Here is a 21,715-nt window from a genome sequence, read left to right on the forward strand (position 1 = left end):
CTATTTTTTTTAAGCAAAGGGTCGTCTCACACCAAATATTGACTTTGTTTAATTTATTATGGCTTACTGCTGTTTATAGTATTTTTTTTAATGTTGAAACATTTCATTTCATTATTTTTAAGCCATTTTTGATCTACAGCATTTCGTTACGTGCCTAAGGCTTTTGCACAGTACTGTGTGTGTATTCTGATTGGGTAATGGGAGTCTGTGTGTGGATGACAGTTAAAAGATGTTATCCAATCAGAATTTTAAGCCATAAAGAGCAGTGTGGAGCAGCTACACTTGTCTGATGGTCACCAGAGACCCACTGTTTTTTTTTTTTCATTCTTCATACAATCTTCAGTACATTGTGTCATTTGTCTGTTTCAAATGACAATAAATTTCACACACACACACACACACACACACACACACACACACACACACACACACACTATCTATCTATCTATCTATCTATCTATCTATCTATCTATCTATCTATCTATCTATCTATCTATCTATCTATCTATTATACAAATAATTCCAAATGTAACAAAATCCAAACAGGTCCTCATTTTATTCCAGAGTTTATTTGAGGAACAGCTATGATGAACTGATAGATTATATAAATGAACAAAAAGGCTGAAATGAAATGAAATTTATTGTCATTTGAAACAGACAAATGGCACAATGTACTGAAGATTGTATGAAGAATGAAAAAAAAAGAAAAACAATGGGTCCCTGGTGACCATCAGACAAGTGTAGCTGCTCCACACTGCTCTTTATGGCTTAAAATTCTGATTGGATAACATCTTTTAACTGTCACCCATTACCCAATCAGATCAAAGCTATTTACATATTTAAATTTAAAAGTACCCCCCCCCCAAAAAAAAAAAAAAAAAAGAAGAAGAAAAAAGAAAAACCAGCCTGTTTTATCCTTTAGGGTTTTTATTCCATGCTAAAACACCATGAGTACAAAGAACCAAGGATTTTTTTTTTCAGTAAAAACTGTAAACTTTACAAAAGCATTTCAGGGAATCATAAAATAATTGAAATGTGAATAGCATGGGGACTTTAAAAATAATCACCCAAATCAACTATTATCCCCACCTTGGACCATAATTTGGATGTGAATCTGTCTAATGTAATTGTCTTCCTGCCTGCCAAGGTTCCCCAAGCTGGCAAGTTTCCATGTGATGAAAACATTTTCAGATTTTATGGCATCCAAGGCCTTACAGAAAACTCTTTCTCTCTAAAAGTACTGACTGTGCTAAAAATTACACTAACATATTACAGAGTGCGATAAAAATGCATTAACAATCTGCTGTCTAAACTTCTGCTATGATTCTTTATTTTCTTTCCATTTTTTTCTTGTTGTCTGTCCAGTGCTAGAACAATGTTCTTGGCCCTGAAGCTGGAGTCTCATCATCAGCTGCCCTCAAATTCATTAATAACCATATGTGCAGCAGGAGTTGGATTAAAGTTGCACTAAAGATAACTCAAATTTACTCTGTTTAACTACAGATCACAATTTCTGAAAGCTGTAAGCTAAGTTTTTCTTCTCAGATTCATTATTTATAACACACAGATTTTTTTCCTCTCCCATTATTCATACCAGGGCCAGGCTGCTGGAGGATTTCCATAAAAAATGCTATTAGGAAAATAATAAATCACATGCTGTTGATTAATTTCAAGGCACACACTGATTTACTTATTTCTCCTGCGCTGTCATTTATAGTGCTGTGCACCAGTAAAGATAAAACGTTGCCTTTTTACTCTTGAGCTCCTCTCACTTTGTCGTTTACTGATAACAGTTTTGAACACATCTTTCATTTGAGAACTACACACACAATAATGAATTTCTCCATCAAGCGATTCTCTCTCTCTCTCTCTCTCTCTCTCTCTCACACACACACACACACACACACACACACACACACACACACACACACACACATTCCCATCTTGTCAAGGCTGCTTTGTTCACTTGCAATTGCTGTCCTTCATCCAGTTTGTACATTACTGATAGTTGATTCAATTCTCTGCCGACATTTATGAAGATATACAAGATGACCTACTTTACAAATCTCTCTTTCTCTCTCTCTCACACACACACACACACACACACACACACACACACACACACGCACAAGCTGCAGACAAAGGACTATGTTTTTGTTTGTCTGTGCTATTATGAAGTGATAGGTTTTTTATGTTGTTTTGGTTGTGTTTTGGTTCTCCAGGCTGTTAGGCGATCTTCCACTCCCTCACTCCACTATAAGGTTTGCCTGAACAAAGGATTCTTTTTTGAGACTGTCAGACAGACAGGATAATCCAAATTGTTTCGACTGTATTTTGACCATGACGTTCAACAAAAGGATTCGTGTCATACAGATTAGATTGTAACTATTTGATTGTGTGTCGTCCCCCCGTGTCATTGTTTGCTTTAGCGTTTCAGGAAAGTAAAGAGCTTTAATTGCTTAAATGATGCAGAATCAGTTTGGCGTGGTTGATTATATGGACACATAAATCTTTGCAATTCAACTAAACCTTCCCATGTCGAGTTTTAAAACACTGCTGGTGTTAGGCTTGTGATGCTCGCATATCGCATACAATAGAACAGAATCTGTCTTTCTGTATATTCAGCCAAAGTTACTATTACCATGAACATGAGGGGACGTGGTGTTATAGGAAAATACTCAACAATGGGGTAGTGTGCTGTGACCATTTTTAATTAATTTCTAACTCATTAAAGAATGCATCACACATTATCCAGTTGATAGGTATATTATAGCAGTTATAAACAGTCATTCGCTCACCAGTTTCTCTCTCTCATCATCCTTCTCTTGAGACAAAAATCACAAAAGACTCTTTTACTGATGTTTATTTAATACTAAAATAACCGTCTCTTTACAGAAAACTACCCCATATCAGCAATTATCTATTTTTCTTTGTTAAATAATAGCAGAATTTTTGTATCCATTTATTATTAGCCTTAGATTATGTGGAGCATCCAGCATACAAATTTCCATGAATTAGCTGTTAATACAAAAAGAATAATGTATTGGAACAAGAACATCAATATAAACTTATTTGCTTTACTTGCTTTACAGTAGCTGGCTCTATTGTCAGGGGTGTGCTGTTATAGAAAATATATAATCAGCACCTTCTGACCAATCAGAATGGAGAAGTCAGAAACACCATGGTATAATCCTGTGATATAATATGGTATATTGTTATACACACAGGACACTTTTTGATGGAATAAAAACATGTATTCTATTCCCTTCTAGCGGGTTTCATTCATTTGGTTTGATAGCATGCAATATTGTTAGCATATCGCTTATCCTACATGTATTACATCACTCTACCCAGTGGACGATGAGCGTTGAATATGGTTTACGATATTGCATGGTTGTCAAGACAACATGACGTCACACGTCAGAGACGTAAAACTTCTGCACTAGCGAGGGAATGTGACAATTTGTAAACATGGCTGCCAGGTTTGCTTTGTTAAATACAGAAGATTTTGAGAGAATTTTGAAAGAGAAGGACATGTTGAACACCCGAAAGGAATGTATAATAATAATAATAATAATAATAATAATAATAATAATATTGTCTGTCTTTTTTTTATAGTATATCGTTTCATAGTATATAAATAGTCTTTGACTCGTTCAATATCATGCTAGCTGAATAGAATATATCTGATATAACAATCAGCACCAGCCAATATTATTTAAATGTACCATTATGTGACTGAGGTGTTCACAGTAGTCCAGGGTGAATAGTGATATAATCCAAGCCCTTTGTAATATCCAGCATCTGAACACGTCTTCCTCTTTGCACTTCTTTAACCTCCTTTATGTCACCCTTAGAACAACACGGTTATTTGTTATACACCATAGACCCACTCATTGTACAGTGCAGTGCGGCCAGATGTTTGGACTCAGTGACCTTTTGGGTGTGTGTGTGTGTGTGTGTGTGTGTGTGTGTGTGTGTGTGTGTGTGTGTGAGAGAGGGAGAGAGAGTGAATCTGGACTCTCACCCTCATACTGAAGCTGAAAAGAGCTTTGTGTCTGAGGCAAGAAAGCAGAACAAGCCATTAGTTAATGCTATGATCCATGTTTCCTTTTCCGAGTGGTCTGCATCTTGCTCCAGCAAACTGACCTCATTTCCTCACCTCATGTGTTTGGCATCTCGTCTGTTTCTGTCATTCTCCAGGAGAGTGTGAGCTAGCCTTGTTCCTCTGCCCCAGCACGTCACTGTCAGGTCTGTTTCTCCTCATTTCTATGGACACAGATCAGATCAGACTCTTGAGTGTGAACTTTTAAGACAGAAGGTGACTGATATGTAAGAAGCTGCTTATGGAAAAAGGCTGCGATTGTTGCACTGTGGTGGAGTAAAAGAGATTTTTCTGGCTGTTCTTGAGTATAAGGATGGAAGCAAGATATTTGTTCCACTTGATGTTTGACTCATGATGATTGTTAGTATAAAATTTCTATCTCTGTTGTCAAAAGTGCAAATGTGTGTAAGTTTTAGATGTATAAGCAAATAATTTCATATCAGACTCCAATTAGATATCTTATTATAGTAGTTGTCCATTGATAGCAGCAGTGTAGACACTAGCCTTGCAACTTCAGTGCACAAACAGGGCTTTAAATAAACTGCTGTGATATTTTAAGCAAAAAATAACTACAATTATGATTTGCATAATTCAGTCTTGGAACTATTCAAAAATTAATTATATTTAGGGTGGCATGGTGGTGCAGTGGTTAACACTGCAACCTCAAAGCAGGCAGGTTCTGGGTTCAAACCTGTTTGTATGATCTCCTCGTGTCTTCGAGGGTTTCCTCTGGGTGCTCTGGTTTCTTACAACAGTTCAAAGACATGCAGATTACATCAACTGGCTACTCTAAATTGCCTATAGGTTTGAATGCGAGTGTGAATGGATATCTGTCTCTTTGCATTTAGCCCCAGATTGACTGGCAACCTGTCCAGGGTGTAACCCGCCTCTCAGTCAGTGTCAGCTGGGACTGACTCCAGCTCACCCGCAATGAAAAAACACAATGAAAAAACAATGAATGTATGAATGATTTTTATTCAGAAATTATGTGAATAGGGTTAAGTAAGTGGATCAAAGGAGAACGGAAGTCATTTTTAAACTTGCTTTATTTCTTAATTAACGTGTTATTCAATTATGTTTTCGGTTTTTGTAACCTTATATCATGACTCGTACTGGCAACTAATTGCAATTACATATTATACTTATCGGCCTATTCAGTTGTTAGTCATGTTGAATTTAGTTTGTTTGGTCCACGGCAGGCGTCACTTATCCACGCGATCTTCACGAGACTTGTGCGAGATTTCGAAACGTGAAGTGTCAGCCAGGTGTCAGCGCCACCATTTTGAAAACTGTTTTCCAAACAAAATATTGCACAAAAACGAGTTTAAATGACGATTACTGCTTACTCTTTTTCAAACTTTCCTGATCGCTATCAAAACAAACAAAACTTCCGGCTTGATTACGTCAGCATTCGAAAGAAGGCGCACGTGTCTTTTGACAACGTTGGCAGATGTTGGTCACTTTGATTTCTGCTGTACGTTTTACTTCCGTCCTATGATGTCTCGCACAGGTCTCAACGAATCTCGTTTACGGCCATTGCTTTGACATATGGACTGATATATTACATAGCATATTTCAAACACTCATAACCTGCTATAGCAGTGACAAAATAGCTATCAAAAATGCACATTCAATAAAATGAGAAATTTAATTTTGATAATAAAAAATTTGCCTTCAGTTCTCCTTTAAAACATAGTTGTTGATGTAGTATAGCTTTCTGTAAGGAGAAAATTCATGAAAGGAATCACTGTGTAACAGTAAGTTTTATGCTACAAGATCGGACAGAGGACTTTGTGCTTTCTGGTTTTACGTGAATGTGACAAGCTTTGTTTTTTTTCCCTCCTATCTGACATATAGAGAGATAAAATGAGAGGTTGCTGAGGGAATGACTGTTTACAGCTGCTATAACAGAACAGGTTATAACAGGAATTAACTTTTTCATGGATGTTCTTCAGCAAAAAAAAGTGATGTTATTTATTTAATATTACATATATAATTGGCAAATGTTGTGGTATGAGAGTAATAAAATACTTTGAGACCTGCTGTTATAGGGAGATGCTGTCAACTTCAGGGAAGTAACAGACCACAACACACCATCCCATTGTTGATTATTTTCCTTTAGTATAAATATGGAGGTGATGACAGGAAACTGCACACACTGATTGGTTGAGAAATTTGGACTATTTCTCGATAATCACCTCGAGCAACTTGGCAAAATGGTGGCCAATCGCTTTGTCACCGTAAGTCAGGAAGAATTACAAATGATGAAAGAAAATGCTGTTCCTAAAAGCTCTAAAGATGCTATGAGGTCTGGTCTAAAACTATTCAAAGGTAAGGTGGAATTGTGATTTATTTTATCTATTTCAAAACAAAGTATTTTATGTAAGTCGGCACAGACAAGTGAAGCAACTCTGTGCCACACTGTACAGGTAGTCGTCGACTTACGACCTATGCGACTTACGACCGATCAACTTTACGACCATCTGGTTATGACTGGCAAGTCTTTCCCAGCTGAGCTAGCTGAGCGTACGACAGTTTCCGCCCCAGCTCCCGGCAGCGCCTCTCGCCGCGTACAACAGTTTCCGCCCCAGCTCCAGGCACATACGCAGGCATCTCATGCTCCCTCGCACACTCCGTCATACAGTTTCCGCCCCAGCTCCTGGTTTATGAAATGAGCAAATGCTCCCACCAGCCCGAGCGCTGCAACAGCTGATGATGACGTAGACGACCCACAGCCAAGCACCAGTGATGCCAGCAGTCACTAAGTTTTGTATTTTGCTATGTTTTACATTTGTATTTTGGTATGTTTCAAACTAAAATGTTTTCTATTTTTCACACCTGTATTTCATATTTTTTGTTTTGCACATATTAAACGAATTGTACTGTACGCAGTGTAGTATGCAGTGTTTGACTTAAACCAAATAATGAGCCAAGGTAATGAAATAAGAAAATGTTGATAAAATAAGACTTTAAGATGATTACAGTATCATTACACATCACAATATACTTACATTCATTTAACATAGGCCGACTTGTGACCAGATCGGTTTACGACCGGTCAGTCATAACCAAACGCAGTCGTAAGTCGACGACTACCTGTAATTACATTTGCATACCGGTTTCGAAGTTTAAAATAAAATTTTTTTTTAAATATGATTTTTTGAATTTTTAAAAAATAATCACCTGTGTATTTATACTAAAACCTCGACTCCATCTTGGTTATTATTCACCGATATTCACTTTGCCTTTAGTGAATAATTGTTAAATAACAATTATTTGTTATTTGCCAATGAAGTGCATAGCGCCAAGTTGGCTATAAGCCAGGTATGACAAGATTGAGTGGAATAACTGTTTTATTATATCCACATTCACTGGATTTTGATAAACAGAGCATTTTTATTTTTATTTTTTGCAAATTTGATAAATAAAAACTTTATACAAAACATCTCACAAAATCATTTCTGCTTAGAATGTAAACAAACTGGCGAAATGACAGTAGCAATTTGTGAAAAATGCTATAATAATAATTCTTGAAAAATAAAAAAAAGATACATTCTTATCATCAAATACTTTTATTCCATACTTTGTTGCTTTTTTTGTATTTTGGGGGTTTTGTTTTTGAGTAGAGTTTTTATTTCATCCTTGGTTGGTTCAGCAACACGCTCTGCCATTTGTTTTTCTCTACTCATGGTATATGAGCTGATAGCCTCATAGTAGAGTAGCCAATCAGAGCGCACAATTGGTCATATCCAGTGACTCTGTACAGAATAATAAAGGATAATACCTCCTAATGGCTTTGGAACAAAAAAGAATTTACAGAATTTTTACTCATATCCCCAAATTAAGATTTATATGTTATTTTATAAGCTATTTTATAGGGTTTTTTTTAGCCTATAGCTATTTACCTTAAGTTCCTTCTTGCAGCTACTGAATTGCTTCATAGCTTCTGTAGACATCATGCTGTGTAGATGTTAAACAACCCACTCAGCCTCTGACAACAGCCCTTACATGGCCACACATCAGAGGGAGTAAAATCAACACTTGGAGCTTAAGGATAACTAGCGAGTGGGATTGGCTCAGTATCTCCCTAATCGTCTCGCAGCTTCTCCCTCTCCTGAATAGAGACAAAGAAGCTTCACAGCACCGTTGTGCCATTAATCTCAGCAGCAGTGGGGCATGGGGATGAGCTGGTACAACCTTGTATCACCTAAACCATTTTTAGTGTTTAACACTAAAACCTAGTGAAAACGAACTTGCACAGTCATAAATAGGGGTACAGTAGGAGTCCATTTCTGTCCAGCAAGGTATAATCTACACTAATGTGACCCCTAAGGCTCATTATTGGACCTCACGGTAACTAGGTGTACCTTTTAAGGGGTAAAGGTACATATTTGTTCCCAAGCAGTATATAAAGGGTACAAATAAGTACCTTAGAGGGTCCTGCCCCAGTGACAAGCCGTTGCACCCCTAAAGGTACAATAATGTACTTTATTTTCTGAGAGTGTAAAATAAAGCAGGCAAAGGAGGGTGTGTTACTTTAATAAGCTGACTGTTGTGGCATGTGGCTGGTCTCAGGTTGTTCGAGGACATGTTCCTGTCTCCTGGGAGCTGTTTGTCCCTCTTCATCAACTTTTTTTTTCCTTTCTTCACCCCTCCTCCTCCCTTCCTTCTCTTCTTCCTGAGAGGTCACATGTGAAGTCTCTAATGATTCCTCAGCTGCTTTTAGCTCTCGAGACACGCTGGTTTCCTGTGTGTTATTTTTTGGTCATATCCAGTGATTTGCTTGTTCTTCTTTTGTGTCAAGTTTAGATTAGATGAGATTAGATGATTGGTTTTTATAATATTACATAACTGAAGTAATTACACCTGAATCATTGACACCTCAAGACAGCAGGTTCATATCCATCTGATGGCACAGCTTCAAGACAAACACTCACCGTGTATCTGTGACCCCGGGTTGTGAAAACAACAAGGTGTGGGGGGAAAACAAGCTGTTGTAATCCATTTATAGAACATAGACCTCTGCTCTCCATTCCTCTGTGCATCGAGGGTTCATGTGTAAGTGCTGGTTTACTGATTGAAGAAAGCACTGATTCAGGCATGCTCAATTCCAAATAATTTAACAATTATGCTGTTTTATTTCTGTTGAAAAAAAAATCAGGATTGTATGAATGCTCTCAACAACAGATTTACCTTACTGTGCATCACGGGTGATTGCTCTAAGACAACGAGGGAGGCTCAGCCTCCTCTAAAAATGACGAACATCATGTAGGATGAATTGCGCTAGGCTTATGTTATAGCCGACCTTATAACATTGCTATTTCAGATCCAGAATCATAGAAATATATGTGCTCAACCCAACTACAGTGCGAAATCATTCCCTTATAACTTTCCCCAGTTCGCCTAATGTGTGCGTGAGTTTTCCCCCCTCGTGACAGCGTGATGCAGCCCAGCCTCAGTGGATTGGGAGCTATGTGCTTGTCAATCTCAAAATGCAAGACGATTATTGGACAAATACTGCGAAAATGCCCGCCCACGGAGTCCCACGGACTCCCAGCCTCAGTGGACTTCAACGGCATTTGGGAGGTATGCGCTTTTCAATCTCAAAATGCAAGACGGTTATTGGACAAATACTGCGAAAATGCCCGCCCACGGACTCCGAGCCTCACATGGGAGGGACATGGTAGTTTCCGCGAGGAGACTGGTGATTGGTGAAAGCGGCCGGATATTTTCTTTGATTGACAGCTCGTTTCAACTATAGACAGGCAGCGGTACAGTGTTGCCAGATTGGGTGGTTTTAAGTGCATTTTGGCGGGTTTTGAACATATTTTGGGCTGGATAACGTCAGCAGTATCTGGCAACATCAGTTCAGTCCCATGCGGATTCGCAAGTGCTGTGGTGTATTGTTAGCCTGGGAAATCCCATGCTGCTTTGCACAATCGTTCCGATCTGAAAAGACAGCATGGAAACTATGGTCTAAAGGCTCGCCTGAGTTAGGGAGCCAATCAGAGAGTGGGGAGGGGTGGAAAGACGGTGACGCGTACTACTTGACAAACGGAAGCTTGTAGTTTATTTGGGACTGTTTACGGATCACATTTAACATGGCGGCGAGCAATACGAACCAAACTTTTGATCAAGCTTTAGACACTGTTCTGAATAGTTTAGAGCGAAAGTTTGTTTTAAAAAAAGAACAGCGTTTGGCGTTTCAGTCTTTCTTCGCCTCTTCATCTTCTTCGTCGCTCTAACTACGTCACTGGGTACAACTGCCATGATTGGCCATGGGCTACGTATATGCCAAATGATTGACATTCGCAACGTCCAATAAACGGCCGTTGACAATCGTAAACCACACCTCCCCTACGAGAAATTCAATAGGCAGATTCCAGACCATATTTCACTTGTGATATGGTCTGGTGTTAACCAGACTAGTGTATTGTAAGAGATCGGCTTACATTTCGATTTCATTCATTACATACGGTTTCTACCAGCTTTTTTAGTTTGTATATATTTTCATTGTAAATAAAGTGTAAATATAGTGTTGTCAAGTTTGCTATCTTAGTTCCAGAAATTTTGTTTATTTGAGTGACTGAACGTGAACTTGAGGGGGCTAGTCAGCTAGCAAGAAAGCTGCGCACGGATGCCAAGCATTGCTGATTTAATTTTGGCGAAGCCATTTGCCAGTCTTCCTTTTGAGGAAAAAATTAAAATTAAAGAGCAGGGTAGACCAATGCCTCAAATTGACTTGGTGAAAAAGGTTGGGAATAATACTCGTTCCTTTCAGCTCTCCTGGTATGAGAAAGTGAATTGGCTAACAGCAAGTGACCCACATCAACAACAGTAAATAGGCTACTTTAGTAATATGTCATGGATGGACCAAAAATATAGAATTTATTTAAAATGTTTATGCTGAGTATATTATATTGGAATATATGTTTTTCTGGATATGAATTAAACACAGCTACAATTTGGAAAACATTTTTAAACAAAAACACAGCCGAGGTCAATTTTTAAACAACATGCCACAATTTTAAAATATAAAATGTTAAAATATACCCCCCCCCCCAACACCACCATCATGTATATTGGACAGTAGGCTAATGGGCCAAAAGAACCTGTTATTTCACAGTTTGTGACCCTGCCAACAATCAGCCAGATCAGAGGCAAGAGTATGGGCAAAATTGATGTGTTTTTTCTTTTAAAATCTGGAAATATTGTAACCGACCAGCCTCCCCTGTTTGAAAGACTACCAGCCACCACTGCTGTGCATATTATTTATTATTTATAGTTTTTATTCTATATTATATTGTATACTAATTTATTTTCAAATCATTTATTCATAGTTTATTCTTCTTCAGATATTTTTTACACGTATATATCTCCCTTATCTCTATGGGTGCAATTACACAGCATATTGTACCATATTTTTTATATGACGCTCTCAATCCAATACATCTGTATATCAATTAAAACATTCAACAGATTGTGTAATATAGTAAGATATTTGTCATAAAGACCACTTATATAACATGAGATGTGATAAACATTTAAACTTAATCAAACCTACAATCCCAGGGAGCTTCTTCTGCATTTTATGAGTCAGTACTACGGGCTAATACGAGTGTATTAGTGCAAGAAAAACAACAATGGTCAGGAGCAAGGAGGAACTGGAAGATTCCCCCACATCTGTACGTTCTGCTGTATGGGAGGACTACATTGATTCTGTTCTGTTTTCAGGTTCAGGTTCTGTTCGACCAGTGAGTTGTGGATTGAAACACTACAGTGTGCTGAATCTGCCAAATATGAGTACAATACAGTGGTGCTAATATCACAAACACGTCTGACATCACCCTTTTACATCTGTCTCTAAAACTAAATGAAAACTTAGTAGAGCTCTGTGCTTCAGACACCTTGTGAGTCACACCAGTGAAAGCTAAGCCATGTTTCCTTTTGGTACACAGTAATTCACAGATTTCATTATATGTATATGTATATATTATATGTATATGTAGTGCCCCCTTGCTCGCCTGGCAGTAATATGGGGTGCGTTCTCCAGGTTCTTTGACGTTAAGTCTAAAAGATTCGCAATTCAACAGAAGTATGAAAATATGAACTATTTACTTATATACTGTACAAGAGTTTCAGTGCAAATACAAAAGCATACATGTATAAAACAAAATACACACTCGTGAAACAATAGCGTTACACTTTTCAGTTCAACGTCCATTGACGTTCAAATACTCATTTCCCCGCTCAAACAAGCTATTGGAAAAAACTGACTTATTAGCTGGCAAGTATAATGTTAATTTAAAATGTACAGTTGCACTGAAATGTACAGAAAACAAAAGTACATTAAAGGAAATGAAATACAATAAATACCCAACCATATTTTAGAGAGTTCTTAGGTGCAGGCCTGGTCGAATTTTCCAGATGGAAGCAGTGTCCGTGGATTTGGAAGGCGATGTCCGTGCTGTGGAAGATGAGGATGAGGATGATGACGATGGCAATCGTGTTTTTTTTCCTCTTTGGCTCCGTTAGCAGTTCATGCAGCAACGACAGAGCAGTAACCGTGCTGGCTACCATCTAAAGATGCTTCAGTTGGCTGACTGGCCAACAGCACACATTGTAGAGTCTTAGCCAGTCTCCACAAGTCCTCAAAACTAACAATTTCAGCAATAACTCTTAAGAGTCACTTTCTGTGTCTCTTAACCTTTGTTGTTACATAACCCGGCGTGCGGCCAAAGTTACGCTTTCTCTCTCTCTCTTTAACATAAACCTTTTTTCTCTTGCCACCTTCCCTGCCTCGTGTCGTTCTTCTCCCCTCTCTCTCCTTCCTCCTCCCTTGACCTGTCCTTCCTTCTTCAACACCTGATTGGCTCCTCTTTTTAAATTCTGGTTGAATGTAAACATTTTAACTTATTTTTAGCATATTTATTTTAAAATATATTATTAAAACATTTTAACATATGAACAACATACATGAATAAAAATAAACAAACAAATAAACATATGCACATAGTCAAAACAAATAAATCCCACAGGGCTACATATACTACCGAGAGTCTGAATGGATCCTACAGTCGTTATTCATTTTCAATTATTGTACTTTTATAATGTCGAATGTTTTAATCAATTGAAAATGGAAACTTAAGGCACATATTCAGGCAATGTTTATTTTCTCTATATTGAAAATGTAGTGTGTTGTATGATGGTGTATTAGTGCTATTTTGGGTTAAAAAATAGAGAGAGAGTTGGGGGAGAGGTGGTAGTTTACTGAGAAAAACAGAATTTCTGAGATTAAAGTAATAATTTTATGAGAAAAACCTCGGATATTCACTGAGATTGTAAAATCATAAAATCAAGAGAAAAAACACAGAAATTATTTGAGATTCAAGTCACAAATTTCAAAGAAACACCCCCCCCCCCCCCCCCCCCCACACACAAATTTTTGAGAAACAAAACTGAAAATAGTGGGTTTTATTTTTTTTTTATTTTTTTTTTATTTTTTTTTAAACCAAGGAAGCACACTAACTACAAAGACTGCATTTCCTAAAACTCTTGGCTTAGCCATTTCAAAGTGACAGAGATTTCACTAAATGCGAAGAATTCACTCACTGAAAGTAACAGGAACCTGCCCTTGCACAATAGTTATACATTTATACACATCTAAAGCACAAAAACGGACATGGATTTAAAAAATAAATAAATAAAATAACCTGTGCAGTTTATACATTCATTTCCCTTTGCATCCATGGAGCGCAACAATCACATGCTCACTGACTGCAGTGCATTATGGGAAATGTAGTTGAAAATTTCTTCGAGCTTTTATTTATTTATTTATTTATTTATTTATTTATTTTTTATTATAATTGAGCGGTTGAAGAGGGTTGCATTTCCTATAACTCTCGGCTCAGTCATGGCATCTGTGATGTGGTGATGTTGAGCCAACCTTGCAAAGTGAAGCGATCTGGTTCCTTGATGGAAAAAAAGAAACAACACAATTTTTTCCCTGAGTATTATTTCTCGTAAATGACTTTTTTCTTGGGAATTTGTGACTTTAGTCTTGGAAATTCTGAGGCTTTTCTCTGAATATTATCCTCCCCCACCCTCTTCACCCAAGCTCTGTAATTTTTTATTTTATTTACAATGGCCCTAATAAGCCGTCGTGGTATTGAGACACCGTCGTATCATATCAAATTTGAATTTTGTTTATTTTTACACATCTAGTTTCTGTCTGTCTGTCTGTACAATTGCATGCCAAGCATGGACAGGAGAGCACTACACAGCTATAATCCTACTGACCCAGTAACATTGAACAGTCTGGATTTTACCTCATAAGAACAGAAAAAGGCCTAGAATTATGAAGACACTTGCTGTTCTAATCCTTTCAAATCTCCTCATCAAGCCGCTCCTGACTGATTTTTTGACTCGGGATTGAGTCAGGGAGGACAGCCGGTCTCTTCTAACAGATCCTGAAGATGTTTTATTAATGAGTTCAGGGCTCTATGAGGGAGACTTTAAAGGGATTCATTTTGCTTTGATAATCCACCAACATTTTTGTGCGCCCCTTCCTTTCAACTGTCTGCACACTGACACTGGATATAATAGCAATCAGTGGTAATCACATGCACAGTGCATGTTATAAAGTCAAGACGGCGGTGAAGAACAGTCAGTCTGTGCATTCAGTCAACTCATTTCTTTGGCTGATTTAAAATGAATGCAAAATATTCATGTGCTGTGTCGCAGTGCATGAGACTTAAAGGAGAACTGAAGGCAAATTTTTATTATCAAAATTCTATTTATCTCATGTTATTAAATATAGGAATGCATTTTTGATAGCTATTTTGTCACTGCTATAGCAAGTTATGAGTGTTTGAAATACGCTATGTAATATATCAGTCCATATGTCAAAGCAATGGCCGTAAACGAGATTCGTTGAGACCTGTGCGAGACATCGTAGGACGGAAGTAAAATGTACAGCGGAAATCAAAGTGATCAACATCTGCCAACGTTGTCAAAAGACACGCGCGCCCTCTTTCGAATGCTGATGTAATCAAGCCGGAAGTTTTGTTTGTTTTGATAGCAATCAGGAAAGTTTGAAAAAAGTAGGCAGTAATCGTCATTTAAATTCATTTTTGTGCAATATTTCATTTGCAAAACAGTTTTCAAAATGGTGGCTGACACCTGGCTGACACTTCACGTTTCGAAGTCTCACACAAGCCTCGTAAAGATCGCGTGGATAAGCGACACCTGCCGTCGACCAAACAAACTAAATTCAACACGGCTAAAAACCAAATAGGCCGATAAGTATAATATGTAATTGCAATTAGCTGCCAATACGAGTCACGATATAAGGTTACTAAAACCGAAAACGTAATTGAATAACACGTTAATTAAGAAATAAAGCAAGTTTAAAAATGACTTCAGCTCTCCTTTAATGTTTCAGTTCCTACTTCAACTCGCCTGAGCTGAAACGCTAATTGTTCTGCCATGAGTGTAGAGTGTAGAGGCTCGAAATGAAATCAATGAAAATGACAGAAAGAGAAATAGAGCAAATGCAGTTTGTTTCTACATGATATGGATGTTTGCCAATCAGGGTGTCTTGTGTAAAATGATGAAAATTGCTTATTTTTTTCTTTAAAGCATGCAATCATGCTGGATTTCATCTCATTTTTACCCCTAAATGCTTTTTAATGTAGTCAAATAGGTTTCCTAATTAATTCTGGTCATCATTAGTGTTTGAGATCATTTTATGGAAGGCATTTGTGTTTTATGAAGGATATCATTAAGTATGTGTTCAATTGTGCATCTCTTTCTTTTAGCATAAAATTGAAATGTAATTTTGGAGCGCTCTCAGAGAACGTGCACAAGCTCAGTGGAGCAGTGACGAGTTAAAGGAGATACATTCAGCTTTTTCCATGGAAACAAAAGTTAAACAAAAGCACAGCATCCAACACATACTAGGAATAAGGGTGCAATGAATATTGGAGCCATAGATTGCACCATATATTGCATTTAATATTTTAAAGAGAAGATTGGAAATAATTATGGACATAACTTAGCTTTCTGTTATTCACAGTGACATGCATTAAGGTCCAAAGCCTACCTGGGCTTCTTGTTTTAAAATTCAATAATTAAAATTATCTACTGAACACTTTAGAAATGTCCCTAGCATTTTTAAAATTTATTTTTTGTTAAAATCTTTCTTGTGCACAACATAACAAATGTTTAAGTTAATGTTAGAGGCATAGCGTTGCAGTGCTGGATGTTCACGTTCCTATCACAATCATTTAATGAAATATCATTACTAATATCTGTTGCTGTTTTTTTTCTTTTACAGATATGCACTGCTTTTCTTTTAGCTTCTAGAAATCCACTGAATTCAACAAATTCACTAAACAGCACTACACAGCAATTTTCATTGCAGGCGTAATTTATACAAAATAAGAATAGTGCTAATATCAAGATGTTCAGACAGATTAATGGCAGCTCGACTGATCTCCTGCCTCTTATAATAGTTTTTGATCCTTTGAGTTTATCTTGTTATAATATCACTCTGTGTTTTCCTACTGAGAACAGACTGCACATTTTCTACAATCATGATAATGAGGCATTTTAATGAAGGCAAATTACAGACTGTTCCAGTCACCAGAGATTAACCTTGAAGATGGTTAATTTTCTATCTTATTGAAAGATAATGTGGGAAATATTCTAAACAATGTCCAGTACAGGTATTGACTTTGTCTAAGGTTATAGACACGTTTGTAGAAAGTATTGGGTTACTCTGTCTAACAGGGTGACGCATGTCTCTTGTAAGGAATTAATCATGAATCCTTAGAGCACAGTAATCACTGTAATTGTTAATGTAGCGACGGCAGCTGAATTTATAAGTGAAGTGGCTGGAGGCCATTAAATGGGATTTGTGTGTGTGTGTGTGTGTGTGTGTGTGTGTGTGTGTGTGTGTGTGTGTGTGTGTGTGTGTGTGTGTTAGGCAGGTTTATAAATATGCAGATGAGTTGGGATAGGAACCTTAATCACTATCTACTGTTTTTATTTGTGAAATAAACTTAATTTAGTTAATGAAATGGGCTTGCTAGTGATTTTCTTTTACCGTATATAGGTTGCTAATCTAACAATTTTTATCTATATTATTATTATAACAGAGTATTTTAATTAATGTCTTCTTTTAAACTAACCTTTATAAATGGTACATACTGTATGTGTAGATATTATTAGTGTGTAGAGCAAAACTATTATTTCTTAACATTGATTAAATATACTGGTACAGTATAATGATACGTTCATCAGTTTTCAATGGATTTTTAGATTTTGCCAAACACAATCTGACAATCAGGTAAATTTTCTGTGACACCATTACCAATATTTTTACACTTTTACAAAAACAACAACAACAACAACAACAAGATGCTTATTGCAGCATATAGCCACGTCGTTGTGTATTTAGCCAGACCAACATTAAACAAATACTGTGCATATAATGAACTGTGCAAAATATTGATTAAATGTTTTGCTTTATTAGGATAATCATACATTTATCTTCATCCAATCTTACTCTGTTCTCTCACCATCACCATTAATCAGTGTTCATGTTTAAAACTATTATTTTTATTACCTTAGCAGCTGCTTCTTCCTTTTGCATAATTAATGAAGACATTATTGTCTCAAAGAGAGATGGTGTTTATCAATGTTTCATGATGCTTATGTGCTTATATGAGAGAAAGAGAGAGAGAGAAGGATTGATGTGGAATGAGGGGAGGCATCTCAAAACATCTCCAGCTGTTTTGTTTTGTTTTTGTTTTTTTCTGGTCAGCACATGGTTTCCATCAGCAAGATCTACAAAACAAAGGATGCATTTCTCTTATAGAAAATCACATGTATTTCACGTGTGCTCATAAGTTATTCACATGTGAGTAATATGTGATCACATTTAAAACCATCTGAAGGGACACTTCAGCATTATGCCCTGCACATGCACATATGACCTCAAGTCAGACGCATGTTTATAAATTCATGTACATATGTAATATTTATATCCAGAATTTATATATTTCCGTAAATCTGCTTTGTGACAATGTCAACTGTTAAAAGAACTACACAAATAAAACTGAATGGCTGGAACTGAAGTAAACACAAGTCACATCATGTAAACAGCATGTGTTCACACTTGGGACAAGTATTATTTATGTAAGAAATTCACATCAGAAAAATGAAACCACATGCCTTACATGTGGAAAACTTAACATAAAAAATACCTCACATATCACATATGAAAAAATAAAATTATATGCCATATAATTGAAAATAAGGGGCGGCACGGTGGTGTAGTGGTTAGCGCTGTCGCCTCACAGCAAGAAGGTCCGGGTTCGAGCCCCGTGGCCGGCGAGGGCCTTTCTGTGTGGAGTTTGCATGTTCTCCCCGTGTCCGCGTGGGTTTCCTCTGGGTGCTCCGGTTTCCCCCACAGTCCAAAGACATGCAGGTTAGGTTAACTGGTGACTCTAAATTGAGCGTAGGTGTGAATGTGAGTGTGAATGGTTGTCTGTGTCTATGTGTCAGCCCTGTGATGACCTGGCGACTTGTCCAGGGTGTACCCCGCCTTTCGCCCGTAGTCAGCTGGGATAGGCTCCAGCTTGCCTGCGACCCTGTAGAACAGGATAAAGCGGCTAGAGATAATGAGATGAGATAATTGAAAATAAATGAATCATATGAGAAAATATGTGAAAATAAAACCCCACGACATGTGTTTAAAATGTAAACGCCACGGAAATGTAAACGTGAAAGGGGAAGTTCATGGAAATTTTCTTTAACTGTTGTAAAGCATTTGTGGTAGATAGTACTGAAAAAAACATCATATTATTGACCTGGCCTTCATTTCCCTGTATAGATAGAGAGACGATAGTAAGGTAGATACATACAGTGTCATGTGGACTCAAGTGCCTAGGTAATAAAGTGACCATGAGTTAATAAATATAAAAAAACCCAGAATAATAAGGATAAATGTGTATTTGAGGTAGGCAGATAGTGTGAAAACTATAAAGGCAGTAGAAGTTCAGTGGTTAAAATGTTGGACTGCTGACTGGAAGGTCATGAGTTCAAATCCCAACACAGCCACTGCTGGCCCTTGAGCAAGTTCCTGAACCATGGTGGTGCTGTGCTTGAGTAAACTGTATGGAGGCATGTCTGTGTGCCTATAGACATCAGCTTCTGGATGAGTTTTAGAACGGATGGCAGCAGGTCTGAAAGGCCTCCTGTGCAGCTCTTTGCTGCAGTGTGGCTGGATTAGTCTGGAGCTGAAGGTGCTCTACTGACTGATTAGATAGTCATAGAAGGGGTGAGAAGCATTTTCTTACACAGCATCCTCTTAGGATCACTCGGTTTCAGGGAATCCAGGTTGGTCCTGATGATATATCCAGATTTCCTGATCCGTTTGTTCAGTTTGCTCACATCTCCAGCCTTAATGCCACTCCCTCAGCACACTGCTGCATAAAACATGGTGCTGGACACAACTGACTGATAGAGAACATGCGCTGATTTGTGCTGCATACATTACAAGACCTGAGCTTCCTTAAGAAGTAGTCTGTGCTGTCATTTCCTGTAGACTGCCTCAGTGTGACGTGTCCAGTCCAGTCTGTTGTCCAAATGTACACCACCCAGATATTTGCAGGTTTCCTATATACATGAAACAGATTTGGGTAACACTTATGTAATAAACTATTTATAAGTAAATACTACATAGAAAAATCTTTAATTTGCAAACTAAGTCTTTATAAATTATTAATAAACCTCAGGAAATGCATTCATTAAAGTGCCATTCCACCATTGGATGTATTCTTTGGCATATAATACAATATATTTTATGACAACATGACTAGACAGAGAAATCTTTTAGCTTCAAAATGATATATCAAACATAATTTTTTGACAACGACAAGTATATTAATTTTGCGACCAAAGTCACCTACCCTTTTAATTTCCGCGCGGTAGTGAAACGTGATGTCATCGGCAGGTTCCCCTTCTTGTGTACCACGTGTCGGTCTATTTTTAGACCAGGAAACCCCCAAAGTGAGAGAGTCATTTCTCCTCGTATATGGGGGCCAAAAAAATTGCGAAAAATTTTGAGTTAATCTTTCAGTTAGCTAGATTTATTGGTATTAGCTAGATTTATTGGTATTATTTTTATCGCGTTCTATCCGCCATTGCTAATAATATGTGCCACGTCACACGTCACGTGGTACACAAGAAGGGGAACCTGCCGATGACATCACGCGCGGAAATTAAAAGGGTAGGTGACTTTGGTCGCAAAATTAATATACTTGTCGTTGTCAAAAAATTATGTTTGATATATCATTTTGAAGCTAAAAGATTTCTCTATCTAGTGATACCATTTATATATGTTGTCAAAATATATTGTATTTTATGCCAAAGAATACATCCAATGGTGGAATGGCACTTTAAGAAATTTGAAAAGAAATATTTATAATGATTCCTTGCTTATTATTATCTTTATTATTAACGTATTGAGAAATGTGAGGAACAGAAAAAGTCTGAAACTGTATTATGTGCATGTTCAGTGGGGCCCGAGGACTAGTGTTGAGATCTGCTGGTCTAATAAGTTAACAATAATAGATTAAAAATAAAATTATCATTAAATAAGGAAACTTCTATTCTCATGCAAGGTTTATTATGTACTACTGCATGGCTGACACATTAATATTAATACAATATATAAAACATTTAACTACAATCTATAAAATATTGAAAAAATATTTGTAACTTTATACAATAATTTGATCCTTTAACTGATTTTTTATTATTTATCAATCATTAATTAACTACATGGTACTTGCTTATAAACAGTTTATTACTGTATTTACTATTTGTTGATTTGTGTGTGTGTGTGTGTGTGTGTGTGTGTGTGTGTGTGTGCGTGCGCGCATGTGTTGTAGATGACAGTGCCTCAGCGACAAGCAGCATGGAGGTGACGGACCGACTCGCATCTCTGGAGCAGCGTGTTCAGATGCAGGAGGATGAGATTCAGCTGCTTAAGTCAGCGCTAGCTGACGTGGTGAGGAGACTCAACATCTCAGAGGAGCAACAGGCCATGCTGAACAGGAAGGGACCAACCAAAGGTAACACACACTGTTACATAAACGCTCACTCAGAAGCATGACTGTATCAACATATGCCGTCAGGTCTAAACCACGTGTGAGTTCACATCAGTTATTGCCAACTGAATGACTTCTATATGCTTCCAGAGAAATGCTGCACAATTTGGAGGATTTTTATTGTACTCATTTATAAATGTGAATTCCCTGCACATGGTCAAAGTTTTGACATTTTCCCCAATATGAAGTAACGAAAACTATAGCTTTCCTGAACTGAAATAATGTTTCTCTACTGCATGCATCTCAAATACATAAACAGTTCTTACATTTTGTCCTAAAAGTGAAAAATGTCACTTACGGCATTCAACCATAAGCGTCATTGTCATCTCTTCACGCAAATGAGCTCTGTTTCATATTATGTTGGTGCTATATATTAATAATAATAAAAATAACACCAACAGCTGATTCATCAGTTTTGTTACTAGTGTGT

At 37.3% G+C, this 21,715-nt stretch overlaps 1 protein-coding gene across 5 annotated transcripts in view; it reads left to right on the forward strand.

The window, feature by feature from the left end:
* Positions 1 to 21,715, forward strand: part of eml1 (EMAP like 1) — a 69,933-nt gene that overhangs the window by 7,180 nt on the left and 41,038 nt on the right. For all 5 annotated transcript variants that reach the window (XM_060934071.1, XM_060934072.1, XM_060934073.1 and 2 more), the window contains exon 2: positions 21,067 to 21,249. In XM_060934071.1, coding sequence (XP_060790054.1) covers positions 21,067 to 21,249 — 183 coding nt within the window. The remainder of the gene's footprint in view (positions 1 to 21,066; positions 21,250 to 21,715) is intronic.

This window comes from Neoarius graeffei, chromosome 11 (assembly GCF_027579695.1).
Source record: "Neoarius graeffei isolate fNeoGra1 chromosome 11, fNeoGra1.pri, whole genome shotgun sequence".
NCBI classification, from domain to species: Eukaryota; Metazoa; Chordata; class Actinopteri; order Siluriformes; family Ariidae; genus Neoarius; species Neoarius graeffei.